The 14510-nt window shown below is 42.8% G+C and overlaps 1 protein-coding gene across 1 annotated transcript in view; it reads right to left on the reverse strand.

The window, feature by feature from the left end:
• The window catches only part of PRKACB (protein kinase cAMP-activated catalytic subunit beta), a 66944-nt gene extending 53127 nt beyond the window's left edge, over window positions 1-13817 (reverse strand). The window contains exon 1 of the mRNA XM_071564724.1: window positions 13345-13817. Within this exon, the coding sequence (XP_071420825.1) occupies window positions 13345-13390 (46 nt within the window). The 5' untranslated portion in view covers window positions 13391-13817. The remainder of the gene's footprint in view (window positions 1-13344) is intronic.
• Between the last annotated feature and the right edge of the window lie 693 nt (window positions 13818-14510).

Below are 14510 nucleotides of genomic sequence, written 5' to 3' on the forward strand. Positions count from 1 at the left end.
TACTGTTTTTGTTGTGGTTACATTTTGTCTCCTATCAGAGGATACTGCAAAGTTGTTGCTGCTGCACCAGACAAGTAACTGATTCAGATAACCCTCCTCCAAATACACAAAGAAACAAGAACCTCCCAAACAATAACAGATGTCAGCAGCATCTGCAATTTAATCTTTCATGAGAAAATATGCTCTACCATGTGATGAAATGCCAGAAAAAATTTAATGCTACCTTTCACTCAATAGTTCTTGATGTAATCACAAATAGAATTCAGTTTCTCCATCTCCTTGGAGTGCAAGCAAAGGTCCAGTGGGCTCTTATCGGTAAGGAAGTGAAGGGCCCAAAGAAAAGTGACATTAAGAGACAGGTCAATGATTTTTTTATTTTTAAATGCATAACACTAGTATATTTCTGTATTTTGAAAGAGGAAAAATACTCCTCATGCTATAATGCTTTTGCAACTGAAGAAAACATTTTCCCCAAATCCACTCCCTTTTTCATTATTAGATGTACATTCAACAAGACATCAAAACACCTTTCATTTAACTCTTGCCCTTTTGGCACTACCCAACTACAATCACACCATCTGAGTGGACTCAAATTCTCACCATGCCTTTGTTTCATAAAAATGTACCTGATCTCTTGTCTATTCTGTCCTCCCCAACTTCCAATTACTTTTTATAAACCCCTCTCTAGCACTGCACAAGTATCAAACAATCTCCAGCTCAACAGACTTGCTCTAGTCACCTTCCTCATAACACGTCAGAGAATCAGAGAACAGCAGGTTGGAAGGGACCAATCTTGGAAAAAGCACACTTTAAACAAGATGGCCCAGCACTAGTCAAACCTTAAAAGTGTTCTACTGTTGGATAGTGCCCCACTTCCCCTGGGATATTATTGTAATGGCTGACAGTTCTCATTGTGAAAAATTGTCCTCTTGTGTCCAAGTCCAAAGAGGCTGCATGTGAAAGGCTTGCACTTACATGCTTTCCATACTGAACATCTACTACTCTGTTTCCTCAGCCACTCTGTTTTGGGCTAGTCCTCTTAACAACAAGAAAGGCAGGAGAACAACTAATTTTGTATGCATTAGTGGAAATGAATGAGTCAATTTAGTTGGTGGAGAAAATTATAGTGTTCTGAAAAGAACTGTGGAAAACCGGCCAACTACTATTTTCTGATTGGAATTATTTTCATACAAAGAAAGGCAGAACTACCACAAGTTATCTTTTGAAAGAAGGGACAGTAAGGCTATGAGCTTCATTTTCACTTTAAATGAAAAATACATCCTGCAGAAAATCAGTATCTTCACCATTAAGTGGAAAATTCAGTTTAACTACAGAAAAGGTAAATGCAAGAGATGCCTTCATTCCTCTTGTCAAAGAGCACACTAAATTTGCAGTGCTTATACCTCTCCGTTACCACATCACTTAGGCCAACTTCAGTATTGGATTCTTTCACATCTCATCGTGGTGCTGCACAGTTTCGTACATCTCCTCTTCCTCCTATTACTCCCTACTCACATGCTGTATCTAAAATGAGTGTGTATGTATTAGTCATCTTCCAATTTTATTTGTCCTAACAAATACTTGAGTACATTCTGGAGCAATTAAAACATGAAGAGGAAGGGTAGTGATCTTTGTCAAACTTTGTCAAAATAAATTGTGCTCTGACAACAGCGAGGCTAATCACATTTAGCAGAACTAAAATGATACAAACACTATTTTAGTCTTAGTTGTAAGCCAAAATGGGACAACTTTTGCTGATACTATTTCAGAATGGCATGGTGATGTATATCATTACAGAATCAGTCTGGTTCAAAAGAAGGCTCCAAAGAGTTCTTCAAATTAAAAAGCATCTCATGTTAACATATCTAAAAACTGAGATCAATACTGTGCAACACTAGCGCTTTTTCCTTCTCTTCAGTGAAAAGTTTGGGGGTGTTTTCTTCAACGGTAAAATCCACTTGCAACAACATTTCACCCTTGTTTCAATTCCCTCCTTTTAATCCACCCAACACAATGTGGGGCGGTGTTTTAAGAAAGGTCCATGAAATTAAAGGGTTAAAACAGCAGGGCAAGGTGGGGGCAAGGATCTTAACCATTTTGGTGACACGTCAGAGCAGTCCTTGAACAGCTGTATCAGCACAGGAGGAGCAGCAAATTGCAGCTATGAGCAGAGCAGCAGGGGTGATAAGGGGAGGGATTTTTCAAGTCAGCTTTACTGCCAAAGAAAATTGGTCATGTAAGTACTCCATAAGCAGCAAGTAGAACGTTTCATAATTATAGCCTGAAACCTCAAGTTGGAGATAGTACAAACATATTATGTTTTTTTTTCAGAAAACATCATATCAACAAAAATCAGGTTCTACTCTGAAAACTCCTGCCTACCAGAAACTATAAAATTGGTTCTACAGAGGTCCTGAAAATAAACACTCTAAGCAACAGCAACAAGTAATTTGGGCTATAACTGATGTAGAAATTCAATCAAATCATCATACAACACTGTCATATGGTTGAAATGCATAACAGTTATTTGGCCAAATTATGTTCTATATTTCTGCTGTCTATTACTTAGTATATGTTTTCCTTTAATAAATGGCAGTTTTAAACATCTCCTTAAAAAGAGAAAACAAAAGAAACGTAAAAAACCACCACAACCAAAAAATCCCAACTCTTCTGAAGGGAACAACTTCATACCACTTCAGCTCCTGAAAACAGCAATCATCTAAAGAGACACCATCCATTAAGCAAAACAAAATCAAACAAAACCCCAAACAAACATCTCCTACATGCTGCTCCCCCGCAACAAAACCATAAAACACCAACCCCTCAAAAAACCCACAAGAACTGGCTGAAACTGGAGCACATGCCAAATATACCTAGTGCCAGTGGCAGAACAAAAATACAGAATAGAGCTTAGGGCATCTGGCATGAAAAGCTGGTCACTGGTGGCCTGACCTGCAATGCCACCTCTGCAGGAAGAGGGTTAACTCCTGACTACAAGACTGAGGGAAGTGTAACACCAACAGAAGATTGTTGTCCTGTGAGAGACACATGCCTTCTCCATGCAGTATTTCTGTAGGCTTCATGGCATTCAGTTCATCTTCACACCTCATCTTGGAAAATTCCACTATGCCCTCTTACTTCACTTCTGACCATTTGCCCTGCCCAGACAGCAGGGGACGGGATCTCCTACCACCAAAAGAGGGATGATGCCAGGGGAACCAGCTTGTACTCTGGTCTACATCCAAAGCCCAGCCAAAAAAAAATACTTTAAAGATATAAGCACATCCATAATGCTGTTCCTGGCATCCTGAGAGTTAGTTCCCTCTCAGGTAAGGTGGAATACACATCTGTCATGGCCCAACTGGGACAAATGGCAACTCTACTCCAGTTTCTCCAAAACTTCTTTTAAGATACTCTAAGGTTCTACACGATGCAGGATCTCTTCATCAACTCCACTGCTGTGACCGAGCTGCAACTAGGTGGAAGAGGCTTTCCAGGATGTCCCAACTCCTGTGGTATTTAGTCTGACCACCTCAGGCAGAGCATCTCTGGCCGGCATTCATCAGCTTCTCCTTCTGGGATGGAAGAACAAGACCCAGACCATACTCTACTTCGTGCTCCCTTTGGCTCCCTCATTTTACATTAGTTGACCTACATTGCATTTACCAGCTGTTGCCTGGATTTTCTCCATTCGCTTTTTCTGTAATTTCTCATTCTCAAGAAGGGCTCTAATGTTTTATTGGGAATAAGCTGGTACCTGTTCCGAAGGAAAAGCCAACAAAAACAGTGACTCCGAGCAGCTGTTTAGCAAATGCAAGAAGAAAGCAACCATTGGACACTTCTCCCTTTCCACGTCACACACAGTTTTACAGATCATGTCCTCTAACCTTTCTAGATAAGAGATGTCACTTGCATAGCAATTACATAATAATTCTTCGCATGGACATTATTCCATCCTTGCCAACCTTTTCCTGAGTGTTCACCTGAGATGCAAAGTGTTTGATGCTTGTCACCAATCAATGGTAATAAGCATTGTTAAACAATTAAAACAGGAGGAAAAGAAAAACAAACTCTGAACATATTCACTTAAAGTTTAAGAATGTGTTACCTTAGAGTTCAATATAGAAAAACTAATTTAATATGCAAATGAAATAAATTCTGTATTTGAACATTACATGAGCAGTTGGATAATGATGTAGGTAGACTCAAAAGGGCAACCTTGTCACAGAAAGCATGTCATAACAAGTGACCAAATTTAGATAGAAATGGAACTTTCTTAGGTACTAGCACAATTTGTGTGAAAAACTGAAGCCAATTTTGTTTTGTGTCAGTTTTGCATCTGATCATTAGTCCTCAAGAAATTCAGAGAAGAAAAAAAAATTTGCTAATTTGCAAAAGAACCAGGAAACACCCTAAGAATCACTACAAAGAACTACATACCCATAAGCTCACAGAGAATTCCACATCCCATGAAGCTTCTGTACACTCAAACAAATTGCAAAACTCATTTGTTTTGCAATTTGATATTCATACAGGCCATTAAATTAAGCTAAATGATCTAGCACATCATTTCACTCCGAAGTTCAGTTCAAATAAACACATACCTCTAAAACGCACATTTTTCAGCTAATGGAGAGGATCCAGCTCCACCATGGGATGCACCATTGCAGTCTACTTAACCCAAAGTTCCCAAAACAGGTCCCAATGCTGGAATCTCAGTGCATGCTTAGCCCTAGATTTCAGTGAGACCCCCACTTGTCACTAAGCAAGTTTTCTCAAGGAACAAATATGCCACTGAAGCACTGAATTTTTGAAAAACTGCCGAATGTAAAATAGTCCTCAACAAGTCAGTGAAAACGTATCTCCTTTCGTCATGATGACACCTGTTTGAGGGAAATACCATGATCTTTCAAATGGGCTTGGCATGATTTTAGCTATGTTTTTCCTCTCTCACTACCTACCCTGTTTTTCAATGAAAAACCCTGATTAAAACCTCCATCCTCCACATTAATCTATGGATCAGTTAATAAAATGCTTGAATACAGGTAATTTGTATTAAAAACTTCATCTTAATGAGAGACTTTGGTGCAGTTAAGTCACATTTCCTCTCTGTGCAAAGTCAGGCTAGATGATCACATGCTTAACAATCAGAATTCACACATACAATAAACCTGTTACTACTACCTATAAAGAATTTCAAACTGCCTAATTCTATAGTAATCAAAACTAGCCTTAATTACTATCACAATGCACCTGCTGATGTATTGGAGTACATACACCCTTAATTATGTCATTTCACGAGAGGGAAAAGCGAACAGATTCTGAGCACAGGCAAAGTAACAATCTTTTCTACCTTTCAAGTTTCCATCGTTGTGCCAGAAATGCACTTTCCTTTATTTTAATCTCTTGAACCACACAGAAACTGTGGATGTCTGTGGGTTTACACACAGGTGCTAGCAGCAAGTGTAGTAGGTGAATGAATACACACTTCCTGGAAGCAGCTTAACCTGAATGAAATAAAATATACAAAAAGTTCCCGATGTCCTCAGTTTAAATGTTACAGTATATTAACAAAAGCATATAACCTAACAGGAGGCAGAAGAATAACAAGACCTTTAAAAATCACCTAACAGATATTCATTCATCTAGCAACGTGTTGAAGAGGGATTTTCTGTAGTCTCTTGTTTTAGTATCACAGGTAAGATATCTTGCTATGGAGTGCTATTACAAAGATACCATATCTTCTCTGAAGGAACAGTCTGTGCAAGGTAAACAGCACCTCTCTGGCCTTACTAAGGGGAGAATTTGGCTCAGATGCTCATCAGGCTTTCCCTGGTAGAGAACAATTATGTCACAGAAAAGACATGCTTTCTCAGAATCTGGACACCTAAGTGTATACACTTTCTTGATTTTCTGAAAAGATTTTCTAAACTGCTCAAAACTTTTGCTCAGAACTACAGATAAATGATATCCAATGTAAGGAACTGGAAGTTTATTCTGAAGCCACAAAAACTGTGTCTTTTAATAAAACCCTACAAACCCCAAAAGGTGTTCCACCCCTTTACTGCATGGCAAAATATTACGCAGGTAGCCTAACCCTTACTACATGTGTATCATGAAATATGTACCAGAACTCATTCTGCCAGGAGCCAGCAAGCCTTTTTCTGTCTGGGCAGGGAAAAGCAAAAAATGGTTCAATGAAAGAAATAAAAACTTTGGTACTTAGTTTGAATATGAAATTAGCAAAAAAAGAAGCTAAATACAAATAAAAACAAAAACCCTTTTCTAAACTATTATCATCTTAAAGATCTGATAATTACGGAGACAGAGAAAAATAGAGTAAAATGTTGCTTGTTTTTATCTTTGTATAGCTCTAACTGTCCAACTGCTAGGTGCTAACATTCCTCACTAAAAACTTGAAGTCTTGAAGCAACTCATTATATGAACAAGGGCAGATGGAAAAGTAGTAGTTTGGAGTAATCGTTTTTCAAAACAGTTAGCAGGGTGAAGTCTTAAAGAGCTCAACACTAAGAAAATAGACTCCTTTTTCTGGCCACCCAACCATTTCATTGCCAACAGTGCTTTCAGTGCTTCCTTTGAATCTGTCTCTTGCCATCTGACACCTCAGTGAATTGATCTGGCGTGCAAAATAATATGGATAACCCAAAGAGATAAAACCCACATAGTTTTCTGCCTATGTAAAACAGCTTAACAATGGATCGGAAAAACACGTGAATTGTGACCCATGAAGGGTCTAGGAATAAAAATGGATTTTTCAACTGTGCAAGTCACCAGATGGGCTCAGCTGTCTTGTGAAACCTTACTCTTAGCGGACGTTATTCTGCTGAGATGCTGAAGAAACAGCAAGTGAGATGCCAAAGAGAAAAGCTAAAATGAGCACTGAAGAGACTGTTGTTTACCACTGCTGATTGCGAACACCACAGGCAGGGCTACCCCAGAATCTTCCTTTTAGCTCCCTGCACAGCATACCCTCTAAATTGCTGTATCCAAATTCTGCTACACAAACTAAGAGTCTTGCTTTCATCTCGTATTTCCCATCTGCCTGTATTCACCTTATTTTCCACAACAGAACACTGGGTTTCAAGGAACTAACTGTGTTGTGTTTGTACCAACACAATGGGGTCCTAACTCACGAACACCAGGATAACACAAAAAATAAAATTAGAGAATATGCGTAATCCTTTCCTAACCATAGTAAGAAAAAAAAAGAGACAAAGTAATTTTATCTTCTAGTTTTGCAACTCTAAACCAAAACGTTTCTCACTTCACTTACCTTCTTACAGCTCCACTGCTACTTTGTTCTCTTTCCCATTCCTCAGTAAGCACTTCTACCTCACGGAGTACTCCGTATGGTAGGAAAATACATGTAAGCACAACCTGAAACAACACCACAGCTCTCCTGGCAACAGCAGTAGGTCAGGCAGCCCCTACTCAGTACTTCCTATCCAGTCTCTCCACTGTACCATAACCCACCTGCACTGGTACAACTGTTTGTGTAGTTGCAGTGAACTGGATCAGGAAGCCAATCCAGGTTAACTGCCTTCCCTTTTCTGCAAGGTTATTTTTAACCTACATCAATCTCAGATTCAGTTCACCTTGTTGTCTCAAATAGTTGCTCCAGCACACTTAAGGGCACAGTGGCAAGAAAACAAGTGGCAGGGAATAGAAAAGCAGAACTGTGACTGAAAGCAAATCCTGCAGAATAGCACCTTGCACCTGTAACAAAGACAAAGCTGGAGAGCAGCACTGCAGGGCAGACTCTCTGCCAAGTTCTAGCTCTAAATTTCAAAAGTTGGTAAGGAAAATCACCACTGACTCAAGTTTCCCAACACTGAAAGCTCTGCAAGCTTAAATGCTAGAAGCACAGATTAAAAAAAGGCCAGTCTACTTAGATCTGATCTAGAACTCACCTGCTGCATAGCAGAAACAATATCCTTTATTAAACCAATTGTTGTAGTTCTGGAAAAAAAAGCTTTTGGGCAAACAAGTCCTTCATGATGTCTAGTAAGGACACAGGCAAAACTCAAAATCTGACAGCCATCCAAAAGCCCTTCCACAGCTCTGTCCAAAGGGGAGATGTGTCGGTCTCAGAAGAACTTCACTGACTGGAGGAGATTCCTGGGCAGCCTGACGTGGTGTGGGGCACAGCCCCCTGCTCTGGCAGGGTAGCCCTCGCACACACCGTAACCTGCAGTGTTGTATCCTTACACACAGCTCTGCCCACAGGCTGCTCCCTGTACCAATGAGATGGTTAATTTTTGCAGCATTGCCTTAATTAGGCTAAGGAACAAAGTGACTGTTGCCAAAAATAGGAGAAATCTGAGTATTTTTCAGGATACTACTTTTGATTATATCATTTACAAATGTGGATATATAAAGAACGAACACTAAAGAAACCCAGCAACAAGGGAATGTCAAGTAACTTAAGATATTCTGTCTTTAAAGCAGTCTGAGCCTGCACTAAAGACCTAACCACAACAGCTAAACACAAACTAAAATTCATCACTTGGAAGTTCTTCTGACCTTTTGATATGCCACCATGTGGTTATCGTTTCTTGAGTGATAACCTCTCTTTGCTAGTCCAAGCTGGGAGTATTTTGTTTTTAATCAAAACAGAATTCTCAGATGGCGTACACTGGTAGTCTTACACTGATGACTACAGTAAAGGAATTTTCAGATATTTCTTCAGCATTGCAACTATTTCTGATATTCAGATGATAGAGTTCCTTAGTGCTGAAACTTACCTGACCAATAGTAAGATGATACAAGCCTAAAAATACTGTGAAAGAAGCTTTAAATATACTGTGTAGAGATATTATCCATGCAGACCATTCCAGCATCACTGGAATACGTATTAATTACCCTTTATACAATACATACTATAGCTGATGTTCTAAAATGTGTAAACAAGGTTCCAAAAGTTATCAATTTCAAAACCAGAGAGCATAAACACAATGAAAAAAGACAGTATCTGTTCAAAGTACACTCTGATCAAAAACACTGAAACAAGGGTCTCTGGAAAAGTGACTGAGAATCAGAAGCCTTGGGATAGCAGTGGATAGGGAGCTTTTCCCCTCTGCTTCCCCAATTTTAATCTAACCATGGTCAGCAGTGACAGAGCCTTGCCTCAACCAGTCTTTCCAAGAAACAAATATGGGGTGTTGTTTGGTCCTCAATGAGTAAATACCCAGAATGACCCAGCACTGAAAGCACAGGAAAAATAAGAAAAAATAACTCAGTTCTTAAGAAACATACCCTGAGGAGGTTAAAATCTCTTGGGAAAAGAAAAAGAAGGCGGCTGCATCTTCCTGTCAAACACACTTCAAAGGAGCACTACTTACGGAATAATTATAAGAGTTAAAAAGGAAAGAATTGACTATAATAGGAACTCTGTCATACTGAAGATACTGTAGTGGGAACACTTTGAGGAGGAGGAGGAGTGAATGAACATAAAACTCACACGCGGAATACACATCACACACACTGTACTTGGCTATTTAAAGACCACAGGAGTCAAAGTTAGTAAAATCATGTTGGATTAATAAACTCCTCGTGCTCTGGAAGCTGGAGATCTGGCTACTACGTAAGAAGACATGTATACAGAACTATGCTTTGAAAATCACGTATAGTTTAATTTTACAATACATTTTAAATTTGCTACCATATATTGCTACAGAAAAAGCAGCAAGGGCCATATGAATCCCGCAAACAGAACTCAGAAGTCAAGCCCATACGTTTTCAAGATCCACTGGAAGAAGAGAAAGTACATAAATCTTCCAGTCACCAAAGACTGTATTCTAATCATCTGGTCTCTAATTCAGTTTGGTGATTACAAAGAAACACATAATATCACAATTAAGTATTCTTGAATTGGGGATGGGGGCGGGGGGGTGTGTCAAGTTGGGAGGCAGAGAACAAAAAAAGAAGAAAAACAAAAAAAAAACCATAAACAAAACATCAAGTGGGATTATTATTAATTTATAGCCAAACTTCTTGCTATCATATATGACGTTACCTTGCATATCTAAAGGGGCAAATAATTCAGGGCCATACGTCATAATTACTTTAAAAATCTGTATTATTATTGGAAGAAAAACACAGACACAACTTTCCACAAACTATTTGCAGGGCTGACATTCATTCTAGTTTAGAAAGTAGCTCTAGTAAAGTTTAAGGATTTCTGTTTCACGTAAAACCAATAATGATCTTAAAAGTAACAGATTCACTTACTGAATTAAAAAGTTACTATGTGACCTTTTAAAAACCTCAGACGAGCTGCAGTTATATTTCAGGCTAGTTGAACAAATTTTTCCAAAATAATGAAAAACAATAACGCTAACATTTTCCTACATTAATTGCAACAAGGAAGACTCCCTGTGGCCTTTTTTAAAAAAATGTAATTTGCTACATGTTGACATTTTTAACTTCTAGGTTGCAAAAGAAGTCTTCAACTACTGTAAATTGAACAGCTGGAAAAAATCCCAAAAAACAACAAATAATGAAGTGAATAATTAAAGGAATACTAGGATGAGGGATCAAACTTAGAATAACTTTTACGGCAACTCATAATTGTGTCTTCAGATTTCAAAAGACAGATACTTCTTACTATTCTAACAGGCTCTTAGAATTTGTAGGCTGCTGTGCCCCATAGAAAACCACAAAGCTGTTTAAAATGGGTGCAGAATGCCTAAGCTTCTCTTTACTTTTACTTTTGGTCCTCCAAATCAAAACCCAGTGCATATTGGAGAGCCTGGAACACAAGGGCACAGAACTAAAGCCCTAATGGAACACACTGAAGTTTCTGTCTTCCCTATACACATAATTCTCTTGCCCTCCCTGCTACACAAGTCCAATTCACTGTCTTGGTGGCTAAACTTGAGAAACTTCACCAACATCCAGATTTCATTCACCTGCAACTTCTGTCTAGAAATACTCCAAAACTTCTGCTCCAGTCTACTACTGGTGCTCACATACAACTGATTTTATTCCACTTCATAGCCTAAGTGAAGTAACAAGTATTAAAGATGTTTGAATACACATGGAAAGCAAAAATAAACAGGAAGAATATAAGGGCCATGCTTGGGTGAACAGCATTTACTGTGCTGACCACAGACAGTGAAAGAGGTCTCAAATTACGCTTTATGAACTAGTAAGTACAGTTATCAGTGGAAGCTGCGTTACCCTTCATTGTTCTTTCAGGGACCTTAGCGTGTCCTTGATCCACACAATACCATAAGCTCCATGCATGGATCACGGGCATAACATCACCTTTACAATTCAAACCTGGGTATTTTTCTGTTACCACTGCAAACAACTTCAATTCAGCATCCTGAAGTTTGGAATATGTGCTGCTATGGACAATTAACACGCAAAGATGGAAAACTGGCTCAACAATGCAAATATGTATCAGAAATATTAAAGCTTCTCAAATTTCATATTTATTTAGTTTTTAGTTGCCACGTATCACTTGAACAGACTACAATCAACACTCACTGACAGTAAACCAAACATTGCATCTAATAATTTGTGTACAGTCTTCATATATTATTGATCTTACATAGTAAGTAAATCCTGGTCTTCCCAGCAGTATGTCCCTGATGACCAATTTTTTCTCCTAGTTACAGAAGTTGTATCATTATAGAGCTTTTTCTGCTAAATATACTGAGTAATTGAACATCTGAGATTGATGTCTCTAAAAGCATTTAATTTTTAAAACTTACAACAAAGGGAGAGAGAGAAGTTCTGAAATAAACTCCTTCTGCGACTTAAAAACTACTCTATTAGGTAATATGAAGAAAAAATTAAAATGGAAGTAAACACTGTGTGTTGTAGTGCTATTTAACTGCACAGACTAATAGCAGTACAGTTATTGTGAAGTACAAAATGTAGCATTTTGTCATCTGAAGTACTTCACACAATCCACCTTTCTCTCTCTCCACATATATCTTTATAGTTTGGTTAAAATACTTCCTATCAAAATTATTGCATTCAGTATACAATTTTTTTAAAAACCCCTAAATAATAATGGTCAAATACTCATAACATACTTGGATTGTGAAATCTATAATAATAGACAAGGCACAAGAACTGAAAGACAAACCCACACATCAGAAATGCGGGTGGGTCAAGCAGAGCCCCAGCCCCCCAGCTGGAGGCACCCTTGCAGATCCCTGGAAAGCCAGAGGAATGCTGTGCGGGCGGGCACTGGCCCATGCAAATCAGGTTACCCGGTTCTACCCAGACATCAACACAAACACACAAAAAAGTAAACAAATTAAAAAAAAAAGGTGACTTCAATATTTAAAGTTCTTTTCCATTTTAATGCCCCAGGAATTTCCAGTAACAAGGGGTATTGTTGTCAGAACACTGAGCTTGCACAACTGGCTGCTCTCTATGTCTTGTCTTTTCTCTTCTTATACATCAAAAACATACCCAAAGTTTTTCACTAGAAGCGAAGTAAGGAAGTTAACTTACTGAAAATAAAGCCTAGATACGATTTTTACAACAACTAAATCGGCTTTATATAATTTAAAGTTATGCTGAATTGCTTAGGTGGAAAAAAGCCCCAAACCCCAAACAAAACAAACAAGCGAACAGAAACACCAGCAAAAAGCTCCCTGCCATGGCGAGTTCAGATCAATGCTTTTGTCTTCCATTTTACCCAGGGCTCAGGAGAGCAGCGCTGTACCGAGCGCTCTCCCAGCGCTCCCGAGCGATGTAAACACGCCCGGGGCTGTGGCTGCGCCGCGGGGCGCGGGCAGGGCCGCGGGGTCACCGGGGCCGCGCGATCCGGGCGGGCACCGGAGTTTCTGACCTACATTCCCCGCAGCGAGATGAAAACCCTCCCGCCGCAGACAGAGCGCGGCGGGCGGGAGGCCTCCCGCGGCGGCAGGGTGTGTTCGGGGGTGGGGAAAGAAAGCGGGCCGGGGCGAGGATGGAGGCTGGCGGAGGCGCCGACACCTGCCCAACACCGCGGCCCCGCCGGCGGCTCCTCCTCCGCCGGGGCCGGACACCTGCTGTGGGACAGCCGCGCGCGGCCCGGCGGTGGCCTCGGCCCGGCGACCGCGGGCGGGTTCGTCCCTCTGGTTTCCCGAGACCGCGCACTCCGGCGGCGGGGCCGGGGCCGGGGCCGGACGGGCTCCCCTGCGGCGCCGCGCAGGCCGCGCCGGGCCGGGGCCGGGCCTGGCGGGGCGGGGGTCTCGGCCAAGGCCGCGGGGCCTGCGGCGGCGCGGGGCAGGCGCGCTGGGCCCAGCCCTGGGCCCTCCTCTGGGAGCGGCGCCGGGAGGAGGCGGGCGGAGGCGGCGGCCGGTCCCCCTCACTCACCGCTCTCGATCTCGTTGCCCTTCTTGGCGGTGGCTGCGTTCCCCATGGCCGGGCCGGGGCGGGGGCGGGAGGGATGCCGGGCGAAGGCCGGGCCGGGCTCGGCTGGCGGGGCGGCGCGGCCCGCGGGCGCGGCGGCGGCAGCGGCGGCGGAGCTGCCCTGGCCCCGCGCTGGGTCTCTGTGTCTCCGGCCGCCGCGGAGGAGGAGGCGAGCGCTCTGCCCCCTCCCCCGCCCCGCACTCGGCGGAAATGACGGCCGGGGCGGCGCCTCCTCCCGCTGCGCCGCCCGCGGGGGCGCCGCCGACCACGGGCCGGCCGCTGTCGCTGCCTCGGGCAGGGGCAGCCCCGGCCGGCCGGGGGCAAGGGCTGCGGGAGCCTCGGGCGGCGTTGCCCACACGGCGGCGGCTCTCGGGGGCAGGGCTGGCCGGCGCCCGCGGCCGCCGCTTGCGGGGGCGCGGCCGCCTCCGTGGCCCGGCGGGCGGTGGCCCCGGAGCGCCCCCGCAGCCGCAGGGCAGGCCCAGCCCGCCCGCGGGGCAGCGGCCGCGGTGGGGGCGAGGCCGCAGCGCCCAAGGTGACCCCGGGAGGCCGCGCGGGCCGCGGCCCTGCGGCTGCGCCCGCCCCGCGCCCCCGAGCATCCCCCGGGACACCCGCCGGGCCTGCACCCCGCGGCGGACGGCAGCGAACTCGCACTTGCCGCCTGTTCGCTGGCTGTTTTTACATGGCTCATCAGACTATAGAAAAAAACTGTAGAAAGTAAGCGGGCTGCCAGGAAAGATTTTTTTCCTCCCCCCCCATTTAGCTGCCACCCATCATAAATAGCTACAGCTACGCATTTTCAAGCGGTATTGTGACTTTCAAGTTGATGATAGCTCTCTTTATATATTTACCATATGAAATGCTTTGGGTGTTTTAGCTCTGGAAGGAAATGCTTATCAAAAAAAGCTCTACTTTTTTGCCTTAAAGTAAGGAGATTGGAGAACAGAAGTTCTAATCTTATGGATCACAAACAATATATTCTGCCAGGACAATGTATGATACCCAGCCTTTTCTGGCAGCATTCTTTCCCCAAGGCTGCAGGGATTGTTGTGGCTGCAGCCGTCCCAGCTACCATCCTTCACAGAGGGGCTATCAAAATCCTCTCCCAACACTGTGTGGGCTGCCTGCGTGTG

This window comes from Pithys albifrons, chromosome 10, assembly GCF_047495875.1.
Source record: "Pithys albifrons albifrons isolate INPA30051 chromosome 10, PitAlb_v1, whole genome shotgun sequence".
Lineage (NCBI taxonomy): Eukaryota > Metazoa > Chordata > Aves > Passeriformes > Thamnophilidae > Pithys > Pithys albifrons.